This window comes from Mycteria americana, chromosome 1, assembly GCF_035582795.1.
Source record: "Mycteria americana isolate JAX WOST 10 ecotype Jacksonville Zoo and Gardens chromosome 1, USCA_MyAme_1.0, whole genome shotgun sequence".
NCBI lineage: Eukaryota > Metazoa > Chordata > Aves > Ciconiiformes > Ciconiidae > Mycteria > Mycteria americana.
Window position 1 is genome coordinate 128,815,734 of NC_134365.1, and position 16,398 is coordinate 128,832,131.

The 16,398-nt window shown below is 37.5% G+C and overlaps 1 protein-coding gene across 1 annotated transcript in view; it reads left to right on the forward strand.

The window, feature by feature from the left end:
* CFAP47 (cilia and flagella associated protein 47) overlaps positions 1–15,044 on the forward strand; it is a 358,571-nt gene extending 343,527 nt beyond the window's left edge. The window contains exons 63-64 of the mRNA XM_075491883.1: positions 4,495–4,663; positions 14,797–15,044. Of these exons, the coding sequence (XP_075347998.1) occupies positions 4,495–4,663; positions 14,797–15,018 (391 nt within the window). The 3' untranslated portion in view covers positions 15,019–15,044. The remainder of the gene's footprint in view (positions 1–4,494; positions 4,664–14,796) is intronic.
* The last annotated feature ends 1,354 nt before the right edge of the window (positions 15,045–16,398 follow it).

Here is a 16,398-nt window from a genome sequence, read left to right on the forward strand (position 1 = left end):
GATGGTTTTTGGTACGAAACATAACCAATTTTGATAAATAATGAGGATTTCCTCCTTTTTTTTCTATTGCCATTTTTTCTGTTGAAAAGAAATTATCTAAATCATACCACCTATCACTAATAATTTCATAGAATTTGAGAACTGCATACAGTTAATAAGTTTAAAGAACTTCACTATGTAATAACTGAAATTTCTTGTGTCATCCAACAGATGTTAACTACAAATTACAGAAGTAAGTTTAGTTATGATTAACTATTTTTGGAAGCACATTGCAACATTTTCAAACCATATCCCATATTTGCTTAAGCAGTTACATACTTTACAGATTAAGACATTTTGTTATTTATCTTTTATTGAAAAAAATTACATTTGATCAAAAGCACTATGCGTTGTTTTTTATGTATAGTTTGCCAAATGCTGAGTTTTATAAAGGAATAAATTTCTATAGGAATAATTTACTGCTTCACTAGTTTGAGGAAGAGAGGAGTAAAAATTAAAGCTACTTTGAGCCTTAATTTAATAAAGGCTCATATTTTCAGATTTGCTGGGTGTTTTATAAATTTTGCAGTAAGATCTCTATGGGAATATAAATTTTAAGGTTTTCTTTAATTGAAGACATAAGGTGCTATTCTTTTTTAGTTTACTAATTTGAAAATTACCTAACATGAGAACACTGACGAGCACAGGCTACTATTTAAGAACAATGCTATTAAAGAATAAGATTAAAGGAGTAATTATAAATATGTCTATGAAATACTAGCTCGATTTCCACTCTTCCTGGTTGCCATGATTTCATCGACCAATTATTATTTAAATTCAAATTAATATTTACTCTTGTTCATTATTTGAGTAAGGGCAGAGTTCATATTGTCTGATAGCAATATCAAACCATTATGACAGGAGTTACGGAACACGCAGGTGGGAAGACACATTTGCTTTCTCTGGTTTGTATGGCTTCTGCCCTTATATTTACTAATTCATTTGTGCTTGGTTCATATGTGTTTTGAAAACTCTACACATCATTAAACTTTATCGAGTATGTTAGTAACTGCCACCCTTGAGTTAAACAAAAGCCTTCCTGAAAAAATATAGACTGCCTCATCACTGTCCTTCATGGCTGAGAAATGACAAGCCAAGCATTGACTCCAGAGCTGTTTTACCTGAAGCAGTAATCAAAGAGGAGGAATTAATTTTTAATCATTTTAAACCACATAATTATTAATTTTTAATTATACACCAAATATACCGACACAGAAAACAATAATGTCTGAAATTCAGGTGCTGTCCTGGGAATTTTATCTCCAGCTTTCTCTGTACTGTAGATGATGAGAATGACAAGCAATTCACTTATGCTAGTGAGTTAGCCAGGTTGCCAGATCATCTCCCTGATGTGAACATCAGTGAAAACACTGCTTGTTTTTTCTTGAGAGGCCATCTTTAGGTATATTTTTGAAACAAAAATCCATTATTTATCAGCACTACAGGCACTGTGAAAGGTTCCTGTTTCTGATTGTGTGTGAGTAAGTTTTTACTTGCTTGTTCTTGTACGGTTAGCCATATCTTCATCAGAATGCCTGCTGGGCTATCGTATTAGGGCTATACATTTAAATTGCCAGAATTTCTATTTTCCTTATTTGGACATAGCTCCCACTTTGAGGAACATTTTTCAGCCAGTAACTGACTTGAGTCTTTTGTTTAAAGCTGCCAGGCCTTGGGGAGGGGAAGGGGAAGGGGAAGGGGAAGGGGGAAGGGGGAAGGGGAAGGGGAAGGGGAAGGGGAAGGGGAAGGGAAGGGAAGGGAAGGGAAGGGAAGGGAAGGGAAGGGAAGGGAAGGGAAGGGAAGGGAAGGGAAGGGAAGGGAAGGGAAGGGAAGGGAAGGGAAGGGAAGGGAAGGGAAGGGAAGGGAAGGGGGAGGTTTTAGGTTGTGACTGGGTGTGTTCATGTAAGTATGTATGTGTGTATGTGTATATATATTTTACTCAACACAGAAAAAAATTACAGCTGCCTCTAGTACCTTGTCCTCTAGTACCTTGTGCTAATGCTGTCAAGAAGCATGCAGATTTTCTTTAAAGCTTTTTTATTAGTTTTTCTCCATTTTTATTTATGAAAATTAAAATCTGACAAGGTTGATGCAGTAATATTTTTTCTCTGACTTGGCAAATATCTTGTGTGCACAATTGTAGATCAGTTTTGTGACAGTTTCATTTTAAACTGTCTGGTCCCTTGTCAGGACTAAAACTATTAGCTTTTTCTCCTGTGTGTTTTCTGACTAACTGTTTTGAGGAGTCATTTACGGTCTCTGAAAAAACTACTGTTGCATCACACCCTGCTAAGATGCAATTTCTGCAGGAATAAAGTCCTTATTTTCTTGTGTCTTCCATGCATGCAGCCTGTCCCATCTCCCTTAGCGTTTCATCATTGCAGCTGTAGGCTAAGTCGTGCTCTTGTATGCCTCACAAAGACACAAAGTGCTTATTAGGAGTCGTCATCCCCAACTACTTATCAGAAAACAGACTGAACACAGGAGATAAAGAAAGTGCCATCTTAAAATGTCCCTAAATCTAGTCTATGGAGCAATGATGCTGGAAGTGAAGACCTGTGTTCAGCTCTCTATTTCCAGAAACAGGGTTTGAATATTCATCTCAGACGTTTTTGATGAGTGCTCTACTCTGCTACTCAGTCTAAGAGGCATCACTTCTTTTTCATCCCGTGCCTGCCCTTTGTGTGCAGTAGATATGCTCTAGGCATTCACAGCTGAGCAGTCCTTGTGGGAAATACAGATGTGAAAACCCAAGGCTTAGATGGCACATAAACGGGAACTCAGGCCGTAGCAGGATTAGTGCTTATGGCCCAGGGATATAAACTCAGCTGCACAACTTTAGGCACCACAAAAAGAGATTGTCAGCATAAGTTTGCTGTCACAAGACTTGAAGTGTAGTTTCAGACATTCAGTAGTTTTGCCCACTTTGCTGTCACCTAAAGGAAAAGCTAGGCTCGCTCTGCTAATGTGCCCAAGTCTGATGGCACTGCTAAATGTCAGTTAATTTTTTTGAGGAGGCAGAAGCTTTTTGGTTTCTGTTTTCTGCACTTGCACTATTTGTTTCTACCAACTTACAGTGTGACCTTTTTTCATGAGGTTATTTTGAATTTAAGAAAACCTTTCGTGAGAACATATTCCAAAGGAGAGCTATTTTTAAACAAGATGACATAGAGCCAGCATACCATCCACTGAATAGCACTTGCCCAGGAAATGTGGGACATTTCCGTAGAGATATGAATTGTCATAAAATATTAAATTTCACTTCTTTGTGAGTATTTTCTTTGAAAAGCAGTGTTATTTCTGGTGTGACAATCCATGAATAAACAGATTTGAACAGCTTTTCTTCGAGATGCTGTTAGTTTTTCATTCTTCAAGTTTTATCAACTAAAAATGTGTTCCCTCTAAGCATGCATGATACTTGTCCTGCTGTACTGTGGCAGGGTGTTGTGGCTTATTTTTTGACCATGCCGTTGTATTTCTAGTTTCAATTTCTTTTGTTCTCTTTCTGTCCAGATAGTGATAGGGTTGCCCTCGGCAACACATAGAGACTAAGAGGAGAATGCCGGACTGGAAAATACAAAAATGTATATTCTTCTCATGCTGAGAAAGTTTATGGCAAGGAGTCCCTGAGGACCTGTGATAGACAGGCTTCAGCAGTTTGGGATTGGCCTAAGATTGTTTTGTAGTCCTCAGCCACTGTCTTTACCAGGAATAAGACATTTTCTTTGGGCGCAACAGTACTTCCGTGAAACTAGCAATTAGACAAGATCTGCAGTACCTGTGACAGAAATTCTTTGAGATAAGAGATATACAATAATATCAATAGAGGAACCTAATTATTATTATTGCAGCATCTTAAAGCATCTAGTTTATGGGATATGAAAAATGTGGAAAACAGTGATGGAAAACTATTATTTTCCATATGTTCATTTCAAGGCTTTCAGAACTCCCTCCCAATCTAGTAACACTCCACCAGATTGCAAATTCAGTTCTAGTCGTAAAACTTAATAAAATGGGTGGCTTGTCAGTTTTATTTGATTAGAGATTGGAAAAGTGAGGGGCTTTTAATAGGAAAAGTGGATTTTCACTCTGACGTGGAATTTATTTCTATCACAATTATTCTATCTTTACAGGGCAGATGATTCTTTTCTTTCTAGTGGCAAATGCCATCATTATTCTGTAGTTATTATAATATTTATAAAAGCATGTAAGTATGTTTGAAATGGAAGACCAGTATGCAGGTCCCTGTGTATAAAGATTATAAATATTTATAAATAAATGTAAATAATTACTACAGGACATTTATTCTGTAAGAATGCTATTACTATTCTCTATGCATTCCAGGGACTGCCAGGTTTCTTGAGTCATGCCACATGGTGGCCTAAACGTTAGACTGTAGATAAACTGTATTAAGGTCCTGTAAAAGGCACCATAGCCTCCTGTGCTTTTCTGTAGGACCCCAGAGCCATTCACCGCGCATTTCCTGGCGGGCAGCGATCCCGAGTTCCTTGTGCTGCCGCAAGCTGGAGAACTTCTTCCAGCAGGCACTGTGGGAACCCATATAACGGTGGGCTTCAAGCCAAGGATGTACGGCAAGAAGCATACAGCAACACTTGTAATTCAGGTAAGCCTTTCTGAATGCAATACACAAATATACCTTCAGGAGTGGAAGGAAAAAAAGAAATCCTATACGAAAAAGCAGCATTGAAACACACAAATGCATGCACTGTGATTATATTACTACTCTTCACTATGAACAAGAATAAAACTAAATTTTCAAAATTAACTCATGACAAGCTGGAAAAACACATTATATTTTAAGTTCTGTGTTATCCCTTTGCCATCATCACCAGAGACAGATACTTATCTTGATACGTTTGCCCCAACTCCATAGACAACGTGACAGAATGACTTTTCACAGAGAATCAAAATAATCATGTTAAGAACTGGTGGAGAAGATATCAGTAATTGAATACGTGAGACCTAGGTTATTGATTTTACTTGTATTATACCTCCTAGGATCAAAGGCACTAGAAGCTAGATACTAAACTGTAGAAGGCAGAATTTCAGAACACAAAGCCAGGAATAACTTTTTTAAAATAAGCTTCAAAATAAACAAAAAGAATTTGTAGCCAAGTAGCTTCTGCAAGTCTGAAGGTCAGGAAACATTTGAAGACATTTATTCCTTCAGTAGTAAAAATGTTCTTATTACTGCAGGAATTTATTTTTAAGTTTTAAATCATTCTTTAAAAGGAAACTGTGGAAAACATACAGTAGCAGCAAACACCCCAAACGCTACAAATCATGGTTTGCACTTTAAATGTGTTCACTGCATGCTGCCAATGTTTTCAGGCTACTAGATTAGAAGTGAAACAGCAATATTGATTTCAAAAATAAGATGGTCAAAACAAAGTTGATAAAAAGATGCATAGCAAATAACTATAGCGTTTTATCTCTCTGAGTGACAACTTGTACAACAGTGAATAAGAAATTCAGATCCTGGAAAAACAAGAAGGCCCTTTAATCCCTCCTACTTGTTTTCTTTTACCACATGAGACATTTGATTAATTTAGTCTTTTAACATAAACAGCAGTGATGCTTATCGCTCTTCCATTTGAAAAAGAAAATAACTGACTGAATTTATTCTGTATTCTTTTATATTTACATAATGCTATATGACACATCTACAGAGCTCAGAAACTTCTAGTGTAGTTCTGGAACTGAACTCCTGTTTTTAGGCATGACACATGTAAATGTGCTAGCAATGTTTGTCTTTGGCTTAACTTCCATCACTAACAGAGCTTTAACATAATGAACTTGTCTGGAATGGGATAAACACGATGGGCAAAGATTATTGGCTTTCTAAGAACTCAGTCAGTAATCCAAAATTTCCTTTTAGGAATTTATCAGTACAGATGGGCTTCGAGTAATTGGATTTTTAACGTACATCTACTCACACCTCGGTCTCTGGTTACGATCTAGGCAGACGGCTCTTTACATCTCCACCTTTGGTACTGTGTGTGGGTGTAAGAAGTCACTCATACATATTACATATACATATTGGATCACATCTTGTCCTATCTATTCCTGTATGTTCAAGAACACATTGAGGACTCTTAATGCTCATAGGTGCAATTTGGACCAGTATTACACCATCACAGTATATTAGAGATATTCCTAACATTCTTACTCTCACTGAAGTATTAAATTGTTTCTGTAATTTTTTGATGAGGCTTGTGGTCCTTTTGCTCTTATTGGTAGTCCTGTTGTGTACGCTGGACTTCCCCCCTTCCTCTCCACCCAAGCTTTCATTTCTATAGTTCTAATGTAAGCCAGAGCATCTGTGACTGTGTGTAATTCTGCTGCTGCGCTCTCAACATTGACCTGAAATAAGACTTGATGACACGTTGAGAATACCAGGTACTCATTTCTGCCTTTCCTGTTAGCTGAAATAATTTTCATTAGTGACCTGAGGGAGACAGATTTAGTTAGATGGCAAAAACAGGATTAAATCACTCTTACCTGGGGAATAATAATGGAGGTGGCGAAACACAATTAATGTTGGACCTAACACTGAAGAACCTCTCTTGCACATATCCTTTGTAGCCAATAAACTGGCTGAGGCTTTGGGCTATTTTTAGAAAGAGTGAGAAAGCTTCTTTTCTTTTACAGTGTCGCCTCTCTTCTGATGCTGCCGTAGTAGAGGGCTACAGCAGTCTTGCTGTAAAATTTGTTTAGTTGCCCTGCTGAGAACCCAGTCCTGAGGAGCTAATTAGCATTAAGAGATTACAATTTGTCTTCACCAGAATTTAGTGTGTATATTTTATTAACTGAATGTATCTATATAATTGAAATAATGTAGCCTCATTTATATTTTCTGCACACAAATCAGGTACTTCATGGGATATTTTGTGGATTCTTTAAGACTTTAATATTCATGAATACTTACAGTAGATTTTATTAATAGCAGAAAACCTTAATTACTTTGCTGAAGCAATTAAATGTTCTTTAACCATCATAAAAACTTCTGTTCTCAGTCAACTACATATCAAAACAATTGAAGTTAGACACTTATTTGAATAGCTGTTAGGAATCTTAATTTTGTAAAAGTGACACAGAAAATTACTTTAAAAAATTCTGTAGATCAAAGAATGAAATATAATAAAAAGCCAGTAAAGAAAATAATCATGCTTGTTTCTGCGGCTGTGAAAGAGATCATCATACTCTAGTCGAGCTGCAAGTAAGAAACAGTGACATGGTGCATGAAAAGCATTTTTAAATAGGTATTATTCCATAATCCAACTTCCACATTTATAACAGCTTTCATAAATAGCGCGGTTCTAGCTGAAAAACCATGTATTGCCACTAATGATAAATTAGTGAAGAGAGCGTGCTTCTCAGATAAGCTATAAAGTGCTGCGAGGGAAAAAAGAAAAGGACTTCCTCAGCCGCGCTGGCATCTCAGAGCTAGGCTGTGATGTGCAGGTAAAGCTGCACAGAAAACCAACAGCGCTTAGGGGCGGCACGATGCAGCTGGGGCAGGGGGATGCTCTGCGGAGGCTGCCTGGGGCAGGAACCACTGCCAGGCACACGGCAGAGCAGCCAGGAGTCTGGCATATCCTTGGAAAAGGGCGTATTCAAGTTGGCTTACAGTTAATTTGCTTGCACTGTGCTGAATTCGGCTAGAGACCCGAGCAATTGCTTTGCAATTCATGGGTGAGACTTCAGAGATATTCTAAAGCAGAAGGCACGCCAAATAAATCTTAAATGATAAAATAGATGTCAGAGTAAACCAGATTGCAGGTAACATTATCAAGCCCTCCAGAAGTCAGGCTTGTGCACCTTTATTACTGAATAATCACTAACTTAACCTATGGAAGATAGCATATCAAAACCATTTGTCATGCTGTTCTGGAAATAAATGATGCAGTGTGCAAGCCACACTACCCAGGTGTGGCTTCTCTAAGCTTGTCTGTGCAAACTTGCATATCTTAACAGAAAATGGTACTGTTCCATATTCAGTAGCTTGGTGAAAACACGTTCTGCATTGTTCCTGGTAGATTTGTTAATTACCATAGTTTAATGTTACTCTAAATTGTAGCTCTTAAACAGAATGAGCAAGGAAAAATGTAACAAAGTTAATAGGATAACTGAAATAGTTTCACATTAAATAGGATGTCACCTGTGTCCCTTGCCACTGGTTGATGTTGACCTGAGTTTTGTGATTAAAAGCAGAGATCCAGAAAGTTCATTACAGGCAGCCAATGTAACACATCCTGTCATTAGCATCACTGGATTTTGAGTGCAGAATCAACACTCAAAATGTTTGATTCACAAGCATGAGGAAAGGTTGCTTTGCTTATTGAGACTATAATTCTCATAAGGCCAAAAGATGATAACAATATGGGAACCATTGCTGTATGAAGGCATTCAAACCATTGCCAGTCCTGAAGGAACGGCTGATATTGATTGTATTACATCTAAGCAATGCTGTGAAACATCTAATAGTTGAACTGCAGAAGTAATTAAGCCACCTTTAATTCTGTCTGGAAATGTTCCTCTAAGCTAAGAAAATGATTGTTAGCCATCTTCTTCATAGAAATTGCTCAGAGCCTGTCCGGGCATTGGTCTGCTTGTGGGATGTGGTGGGTGACTGCCTTTGCATCACTTGTTTTTTGTTGGGTTTTGTTGGGTTTTTTTCCCCCTCTTTCCTTCACTTATTTAACGGTCTTTATCTTGATCCATGAGTTTTCTTGCCTTTGCTCTTCCCTTCCACAGTTCACATAAAGGTTTGGTTTGTTTTAATTTCATTCTGTATACACTGATCATAATCAGTGATTTTTTGCTTGTCACCACTGCAGTATAAATAAGGGTCAGGGAATATTGGATGCACTATTTGTAATTTCCTGTGTTTTAACTTACTTGGAAGTCCTGCAAGTTTTATTTGGACTTTCCTGAGTTAACACTGTTTAGAAGATAATTGGAATACCATGTATCTTAAAACTCCTGATACTTGCTCCCAATATTTGATGGCCTCCTAATATAGATTTCCCTGGCAATTAATTAGCATGTAACTCAGTACCACTGCCAGCCTACAGTGAATACACATGGATGATCTGTGTTCTGCAAATTAATCCTATGAATCATGAGCCATCTGTAAGGATGGATTGAATACCAAAAAATAGACTTTTTTGTAAATTATTTGGTGACTGTTACCAGTATTTGCTGAATAAATTACTTCATGAACATTACCCAGTCAGCCATCAAGATGGTTAAATAACTTACTTGAATACCTTATGACATTTAGTAAAAAGTGGCAGCATACATCTCATTTTTGCATTCTTCAAAATATTCTTCGGAAGGATTTAGCTCTGCAGATGGCCATTACTCCAACCAGGTGAGCCAAATAATTTCTCTCTTCACACTTCAATTACGTTATAGTCATCGGGAATTTTGAGGCTTTGATAAGAGGAAGTAATTCATTTCAACAAGAAATCCTTCTTCAGGCTGTCAAGGACATTCAGACTGTGGTCTGGTCTTCTTAAATTGCGTGTGAAATAGGCCTAGAGATGCATTGCAGGGAGCCTGGGATTCTTAAATACCTATGTTTATATTAGATATGTCTTCTTAACAGAGACTCTCTTTTACATTTCTATTCTAGTAGATTGTGTAGATTGTAGTAGATTCAATACCTTCATCCTTAGACTGTGTTACTACCAGTGCTAGTATGAGAATTGTTCCAAATTTGATATAATAAACTGCACTGCCTTAAGCATAGGAAGAGTAAGAGTACCTCTGATTTGGGAAATTTTGACCCACTTCTTAGGCAAGTAAATACAGCTTGTAAGTCAAATATTCTGTCATAATTATATGGTCATATATAAATGACCTTTCGAAGTCTCTCCCTCCTCTCCACCACTCCAGAAAAGTCTGAAATGTGATCTGTCTTTTCCTTTGCTGAAACAGGTATGACCTTGAAACCCAAAGCAGCAGCTTCGAGGCACTTGCACGGATTCTGAACTTGGTAGACTTGCTCTTGTGCTGCAGTTTTCATATTGGTTAGAATAGTTGTTGTAGTTAAGCTGTACAGCCTTACCCTGCAGCAAATACTTATGGCTTCAGCAGCTTTTGAAAACCTAATATTTTGCCCTTGAAAATTAAACATTCTAGTAAAATAGACATTCATGGGTGTCTAAGGTTTTCTGAAAATTACTGAATATTAGGTTGTCTTGAAAATTACTGAATTCTAGGTGGTTCTAGTGCTAAACAAAGCACCAACCCAAATTATGTTGACAGTAACTCTTTTGCACTTGTGTAACACTTGTTTCCCCTTTAGCAGAAAATGCTGAACTAAAACAGTTTCTTTCAGTAAATCAGTACATAAATGCACATTTTTCTCACAATGACTGTCTCCGACTGTCTTGGATGATAGCACATGATTTACAATAGATGGACTACCATAGTTCAAGATGATAAATTAGGGTGGGGTTTTTTGTTGTTACTGCTCTTTTTTTTTTTATTTCTGGCTTGATGGATCCTGTCCAAAGGGTTCATGTCATAATGCCCACAACATTTTCCCCGTTGAACCCAATGCATTTCCATGAGGGAAAGAGCAATCTCTCCTGCCGCAAACCACACCTGATGCAGGCTGCAGCAGCAACAGAATAGGCGGCTTTTTTCACCAAGTCAAGCCACGAACTTTTTTTTTCACGGAACATGCAATCTAGGACATTTGTATAGCAAACAGAAAATTAGCAAAAGGTTATTGCTACCCAGAAGGCTGTATCAATTGTTTGACGCTGATGGTAAGTGAAGCTGAGAGGTGGCATAGCCCATCACTTTTGTTTAAATCCCATTTCAAACAATTAAGATCACTATAGACAGTAAAGTTACAATATGTGTGGATTTCAGGAACAGAAATGATTTTTTAGTAACTCAGTTTAAATCGCTGGCTGAAACACCTATCAGATCTTTCCTCTGACCTTGAAGTGATCAATGAGACTTGCACACAGTGCATATGACCCTGAGGTTAAATTTTCTTTAAACTAAATTGTTCATCTGGCATACTGAAGTGGATAAAGCATTTCATCTTGTACTCAAGTTAATAAAACAACTAGCTAACTCCGGAGAGTGATTTACTTTTCTTAAATGAAAACTTTATCTTTGGACATAAGATACTGATGTTGGTCCATGTCACACTCGCTTTTGCTGGATTTTATCTTTACAGGCAGTGGAGCTACTAGATCATTTCACAGTATTAAATAAGGTTGAGAATAAAGATGAGTTAATCTGCCTGTTTTACACAGGAATAATATTCAATTTAAATAATTAGATTTTGATTTTAGCAGAATTGTAATGAAAGTTTAAAAAAATTATGCATGCATGGTGAAATATCTATTAAGATCTTACGCTTAGTAATCTTATTTGAATAAGGCAATTCATTCAGAAGACACTATGTAAAATCAGTACTGCCAATTTTAAAGTAGAGGTTTTTAAAAAAGTTTCTTTAAAAATACACAGCCAAAAAGTCACCTATTCTTTCAACATTAGCACAGAAAAGTGTATATGCAGTTACCAAAAAACTAGTTAAAACTGGTTTTCTAAAAGAAGCACCAGAATTAGAGATTCATATGGCGATGACATTTAAGAGCTGTAAGTGTATGCAGTGCAGATGTGAAATAGTGTAAATACTGTATTATGTACATAGCAGAGAACAAAGCCTGTGCCAAAGGGTTTACAGTTGAATCGAACTTCTTCCCGTTGAATAGCTGCAACACGAATGCAAAACTGCTTGCAATGATATCCCTTAAATATACTTTGGCAATGACAGGGCAACAATTAGAACAATAGGAAGGGGCATATGAAAGATAACAAAGGTAAACATCATCAATTCAAACTTTTTCAGTGGCAAATATAAAATCGATAGTTAACAAAACAATATCAGAGAGCCACTTTAACATCCTTTTTATTGTCTTCTGTATGTTGTTGTAAGTATGGGATGACTGTAGAGAAAGTTCGAGATGGAGAACGTTGACTGCTCTTCCCTATGGCCTTTGTAGTGCTTTACCTAGACCATAATTAATTGTCAGAATGCAATAAATAACTAGACAAATATACACACTGTGCTCTGGAGATAGTTGATGGCATTTATGCTATGTGAAAATTTGTAATGATTTGTATGGATACTGTGGCTCCTCTCTGTAGGCCAAATCTGCTTGGCGTACGGACATGCCCAACAGCAGAGCAGAAGCAGAGCTCTCAAACTGGAATGAGCAAATGGGCCACGAAGCCAGTCATGTTGAATGTCAGACTGTTAACTAAGTGCTTGAGGGAAAAACTCTTGAGCTTTGAGGCTGACTGTTGCACTGATTTCCAGATTGACTTGAGAGTATATGCAGCCTTTCTGACCTTTTGTTTCCTTGGATGAAAAATGACACTGGTGTTAGGTGTAATGGTTATATCTACAAATGATTGTTCTAAGGATTAAGTCAGTTTTAAATGGGAGATGAATTACATAAATCACAACTGTTGCTGGAATGATAAATCTTTATGACTTGGAGCAGGAGAGAAAGGTGATCCTACAAGCCATGTCTCTGTCGTTCAATGCAGCATGATGCAAAAGCCTAGCACTAACAAACCTGCGCAAGAACCGCAAGCAGCGTGGCTGTGTGACTGCAGGGCTGTGCCAAATGTGGAAACGCAGACCTTGGGAATTTGGAAATATCACTTAAATAACGTGACTCCACTGCTTTGAGGCTGCAAAGTCATAGACTCTGGTGTGTTCTGTGTACTGTGTATTATGTACGTACGTACTATGTACATGCACTGTGTTCTATGTTCTATATGAAAAACATTTTCATTTGTATGAATATATTTTAATAGACCTACATCATGCCATATTTTTCAGTCAGCGTTCCCTGCAAGTTTTGCCTTGGAAGCAAAAGAAGCCCCAAACATAAAACTTGGGATTTTCAGTCTCCGAGTGTGAAGGAATAGATGACAGTGCATGCTTAAAGTGGGCATGCGATGCTTTGTCTTCCTTTTGCATAGTAGAAAGCTGGACATAATGACACATCATTGGAAATCTTTGGGTTTTGTAATCTTTCTGTTGTTTGCTTTTGGGTTTTTTTTAAAGGAGAAGGAGAATAGAAAACTAAAGACCCATGAATAGACCTTTTCCTAGATGTAATGAGAGGAAAATGCTAAAGACTTGGAATAAAGACCTGCTTTCAAGAATTCAAGTGATACTTTTTGAAAGAAAAATGACTGAAAGATCTGCAATAGTTACACATGGGTTTTTAGCAACCAAAATTCTGCTTCAGGACACAAATGAAACATGGGAGATAGACAGCAGTATAGCCTTCATACGCATAGAAATAATACTCCTTAAGTATGAATAGACGGCATGCGTAGTAAGAATAAGAATCACGTACTCAGTGAGAATTAAGTACTCAAGCATTACAAGACATGACACAGAAACATATGCTCCATTCCTAGAGACCAGTTATAAACAGAAAGCAAATGAAGGGTGTCATTTTCAATTCACATAAATATTCTTCAAACTAGAAATTTCAACATGAAGCTGCAGTTCTCTTGTGCATACTCGGACTCCTTTTCTCTTAGTTTTGTTCACTATTTTAATGCAAAAAATCCACCATTTGATAATGCCATTACGTCGCGGATGGAGTGAGAGTGCACTTCACTCGTAAGATAGAAGCAACAATATACTTTATTGATATAAAACAGTGAGTTAACAAGGTTAAATGGTAAATGCAACAGTGGTTTAACAAGATTCAATGGCATGGTATACTTGATTATTTAGTGTATAGAGGGCAGGGTCAGACAAAACTGTCAGGGAGACCCTCCCATTGAGCCATAAGGTTCAGAAAAGGATCCCCTTGCTTTCTAAACTCCTTCTCAGAGTGGAGTCTAAGTGCGGCTGGATCCAGTCCTAGTCCCACACTTGGTCAATGGTTTATGTCTAAAGGATTGTATGTGTGCAATCCATCCTTTATATCATGTAGCTAAGATTTCCAAGTTTAGCATGCTACTAGTCCCTTACCGAGGATCTGTTGCGGCAAGGAATCTCTCAGCCTCGAGGAGTACCCTTGAGAGGCGTCCCTGCTCAAAGGGAGATCCTGGCGTGCAGCCCGCTGCTGTGCAGGAGAGCTCAACAGGCCCTGGGCTGTCCACTATTTAAGGAGTAAGATGATTGACTTATGGTCATATTTGCATATCAGCAAGACGTCTGGGTCCCTGCTCCAGACAGCCCATGGCCACTGTGTTGCCATCCATTCTCAAAGTCCAGCATAAACTGGATGCAGCCATCACCACCCCCCTGGTGGTTATTGCTTACGTGGGGGGACCACACCGCCACACATTATTACCAATACCAGAGCTGCAATTAAATCCTACAGTATACACCTGAGGCATTTATATTGTACTATGGAATAATTACCTTTGAACAACATACAGAGCTATGGGGTTTCCTAAATAAAAAAAAGAATTTTAGATCAGCTAGGAAGCTGAATTACTCATCTTTGTTATGCCTGGTCCTGAATTCATAACGTTAGATGTGATTTCTGGCCTCCATGTTCCAGGAGTGTAATTCTCATTCTGTGTTATTGCAGTACCTTACATGGAAAAGGATAAATATCTTTTGAAATCAATGTAGCATGGTAAATCACTGTCAAAAAGTTTGAAGGTATTTGGTCACTGATTATTTTTTATTTCTATGTCTCTGTTCATTATTTGCAGACACAATCAATGCAGTGGACGTATGAAATCAATGGACTGCCTCCACAGACTGTACCACCTACAAGGCCAGCAAAAGTCGTTTCTACTAGCAGTTACATAAAATCAGCCACCGTTCGCCAGCGCAATTTTTTACACGAAAATCTGAAACTTACAACCACTGGAGTATCCTCACCAATCAAGGGGGCACCTTTGGTCCTCAGGACAAAATACAGAAAGTTATGATCAGTTATTTTTTTGGTCGGGGAGGATGTGAGGTAGACACCTTTGTCAAATAAATTCTGCAGATAAAAAGAGGATATGTTTTTTAATTTTTTTTTAAAGCAGATATGATAAGCATTGATTGTACGCTTTATATGGAAGATTCACAGTGCCTGAGCTCAATAATACTCATTTTTCTATGAGGGATTTTAGATGCTTACCTAACAGTTTATGTATATCATACAGATGTCAGCAAGTTCTAATGAGAAAAAAGTTTGAGTTGAAAAAATATACTTGAGAACTGGGGAATTCAAACTAATGCTTTGCTTTCTAAGGGATATTAGTTTGGTAAGACTTTAATAGGAAGCCTTAATGAACATTCTGTGTGATGTTCAGAATATTACACCCATGCAAACCAAGCAAGCAAACCAATCCCTGATCTCGTCCACGATAAAATGCTTTGCCAAAGTTTGCCGTATTTTGGTAAGGTGAAACACGTTTACATGTCATATGTCCAGAGCCTGAATGCCTTTCAGATTCTCTTGCTTTGGGAAATTTCATTAATTATGACATCTTTGCTTTGTCTAAAATAAGAATCCTGATTTATTCATCACATAACACTTCAAAATATTAGATAATTATACATTAACATAGAATGAAAATAAAATGTCCTCCCTCAGTATTTATACGTTAAGTAAATTTTAGAGAGTGCTTTAGGGTATTGAAATATAGAAGGCTATGAAAAGTCAGTGAGGAATGGAGCCAGATTTTACTTTTTTTTCTAAACTAACAAACAAACCAGAGGTACCACTCATATTGTGCTTCCATTTCCATTCTTCCCATCCACAGGTGACTTTAGATGCGTATTCAGGCTTTCTTTGTTCTTGATGTAATGTGGAAAATCAGATCTATGCAGACATGCTTTGTAAGATCACTGGATGGGTAACTCCTGCCTTCTTTCTTCATTGAGATTGTGTTTCCTGATTTTACTAATAGAATGTAAATTGTATTTGTGCCTTTATTTTGATGGCAGAATGTACTTTAAAAAAAAAAAAGGCTTGGCACAGATTAAGTGCTTTCTTGGCACAAATACAGAATGAGCATCATTGCTCAGGAATGGGGAGCCTGAGAACAACCTATGTAGGTCAGTGTAAATGAGTACTAATAAAACCATTTTACCGCAATGTGCTTGAGGATTTTGTTTATGCCACACATTTTAGAGAAGCTATTACAGAAAATGTTGGGAACATATAAAACAGCAATGGCACTAATATCTCCGTTTAAATGCAGTGTGCCCCATTTTGGTCAGAAACCAGGTAATCTGAAGAAGAATAAAATCTGCCTTACAAATTCAGTAGACAACACAGGAAAGACATTGTCAATAGTGATATCTGGTATATATCT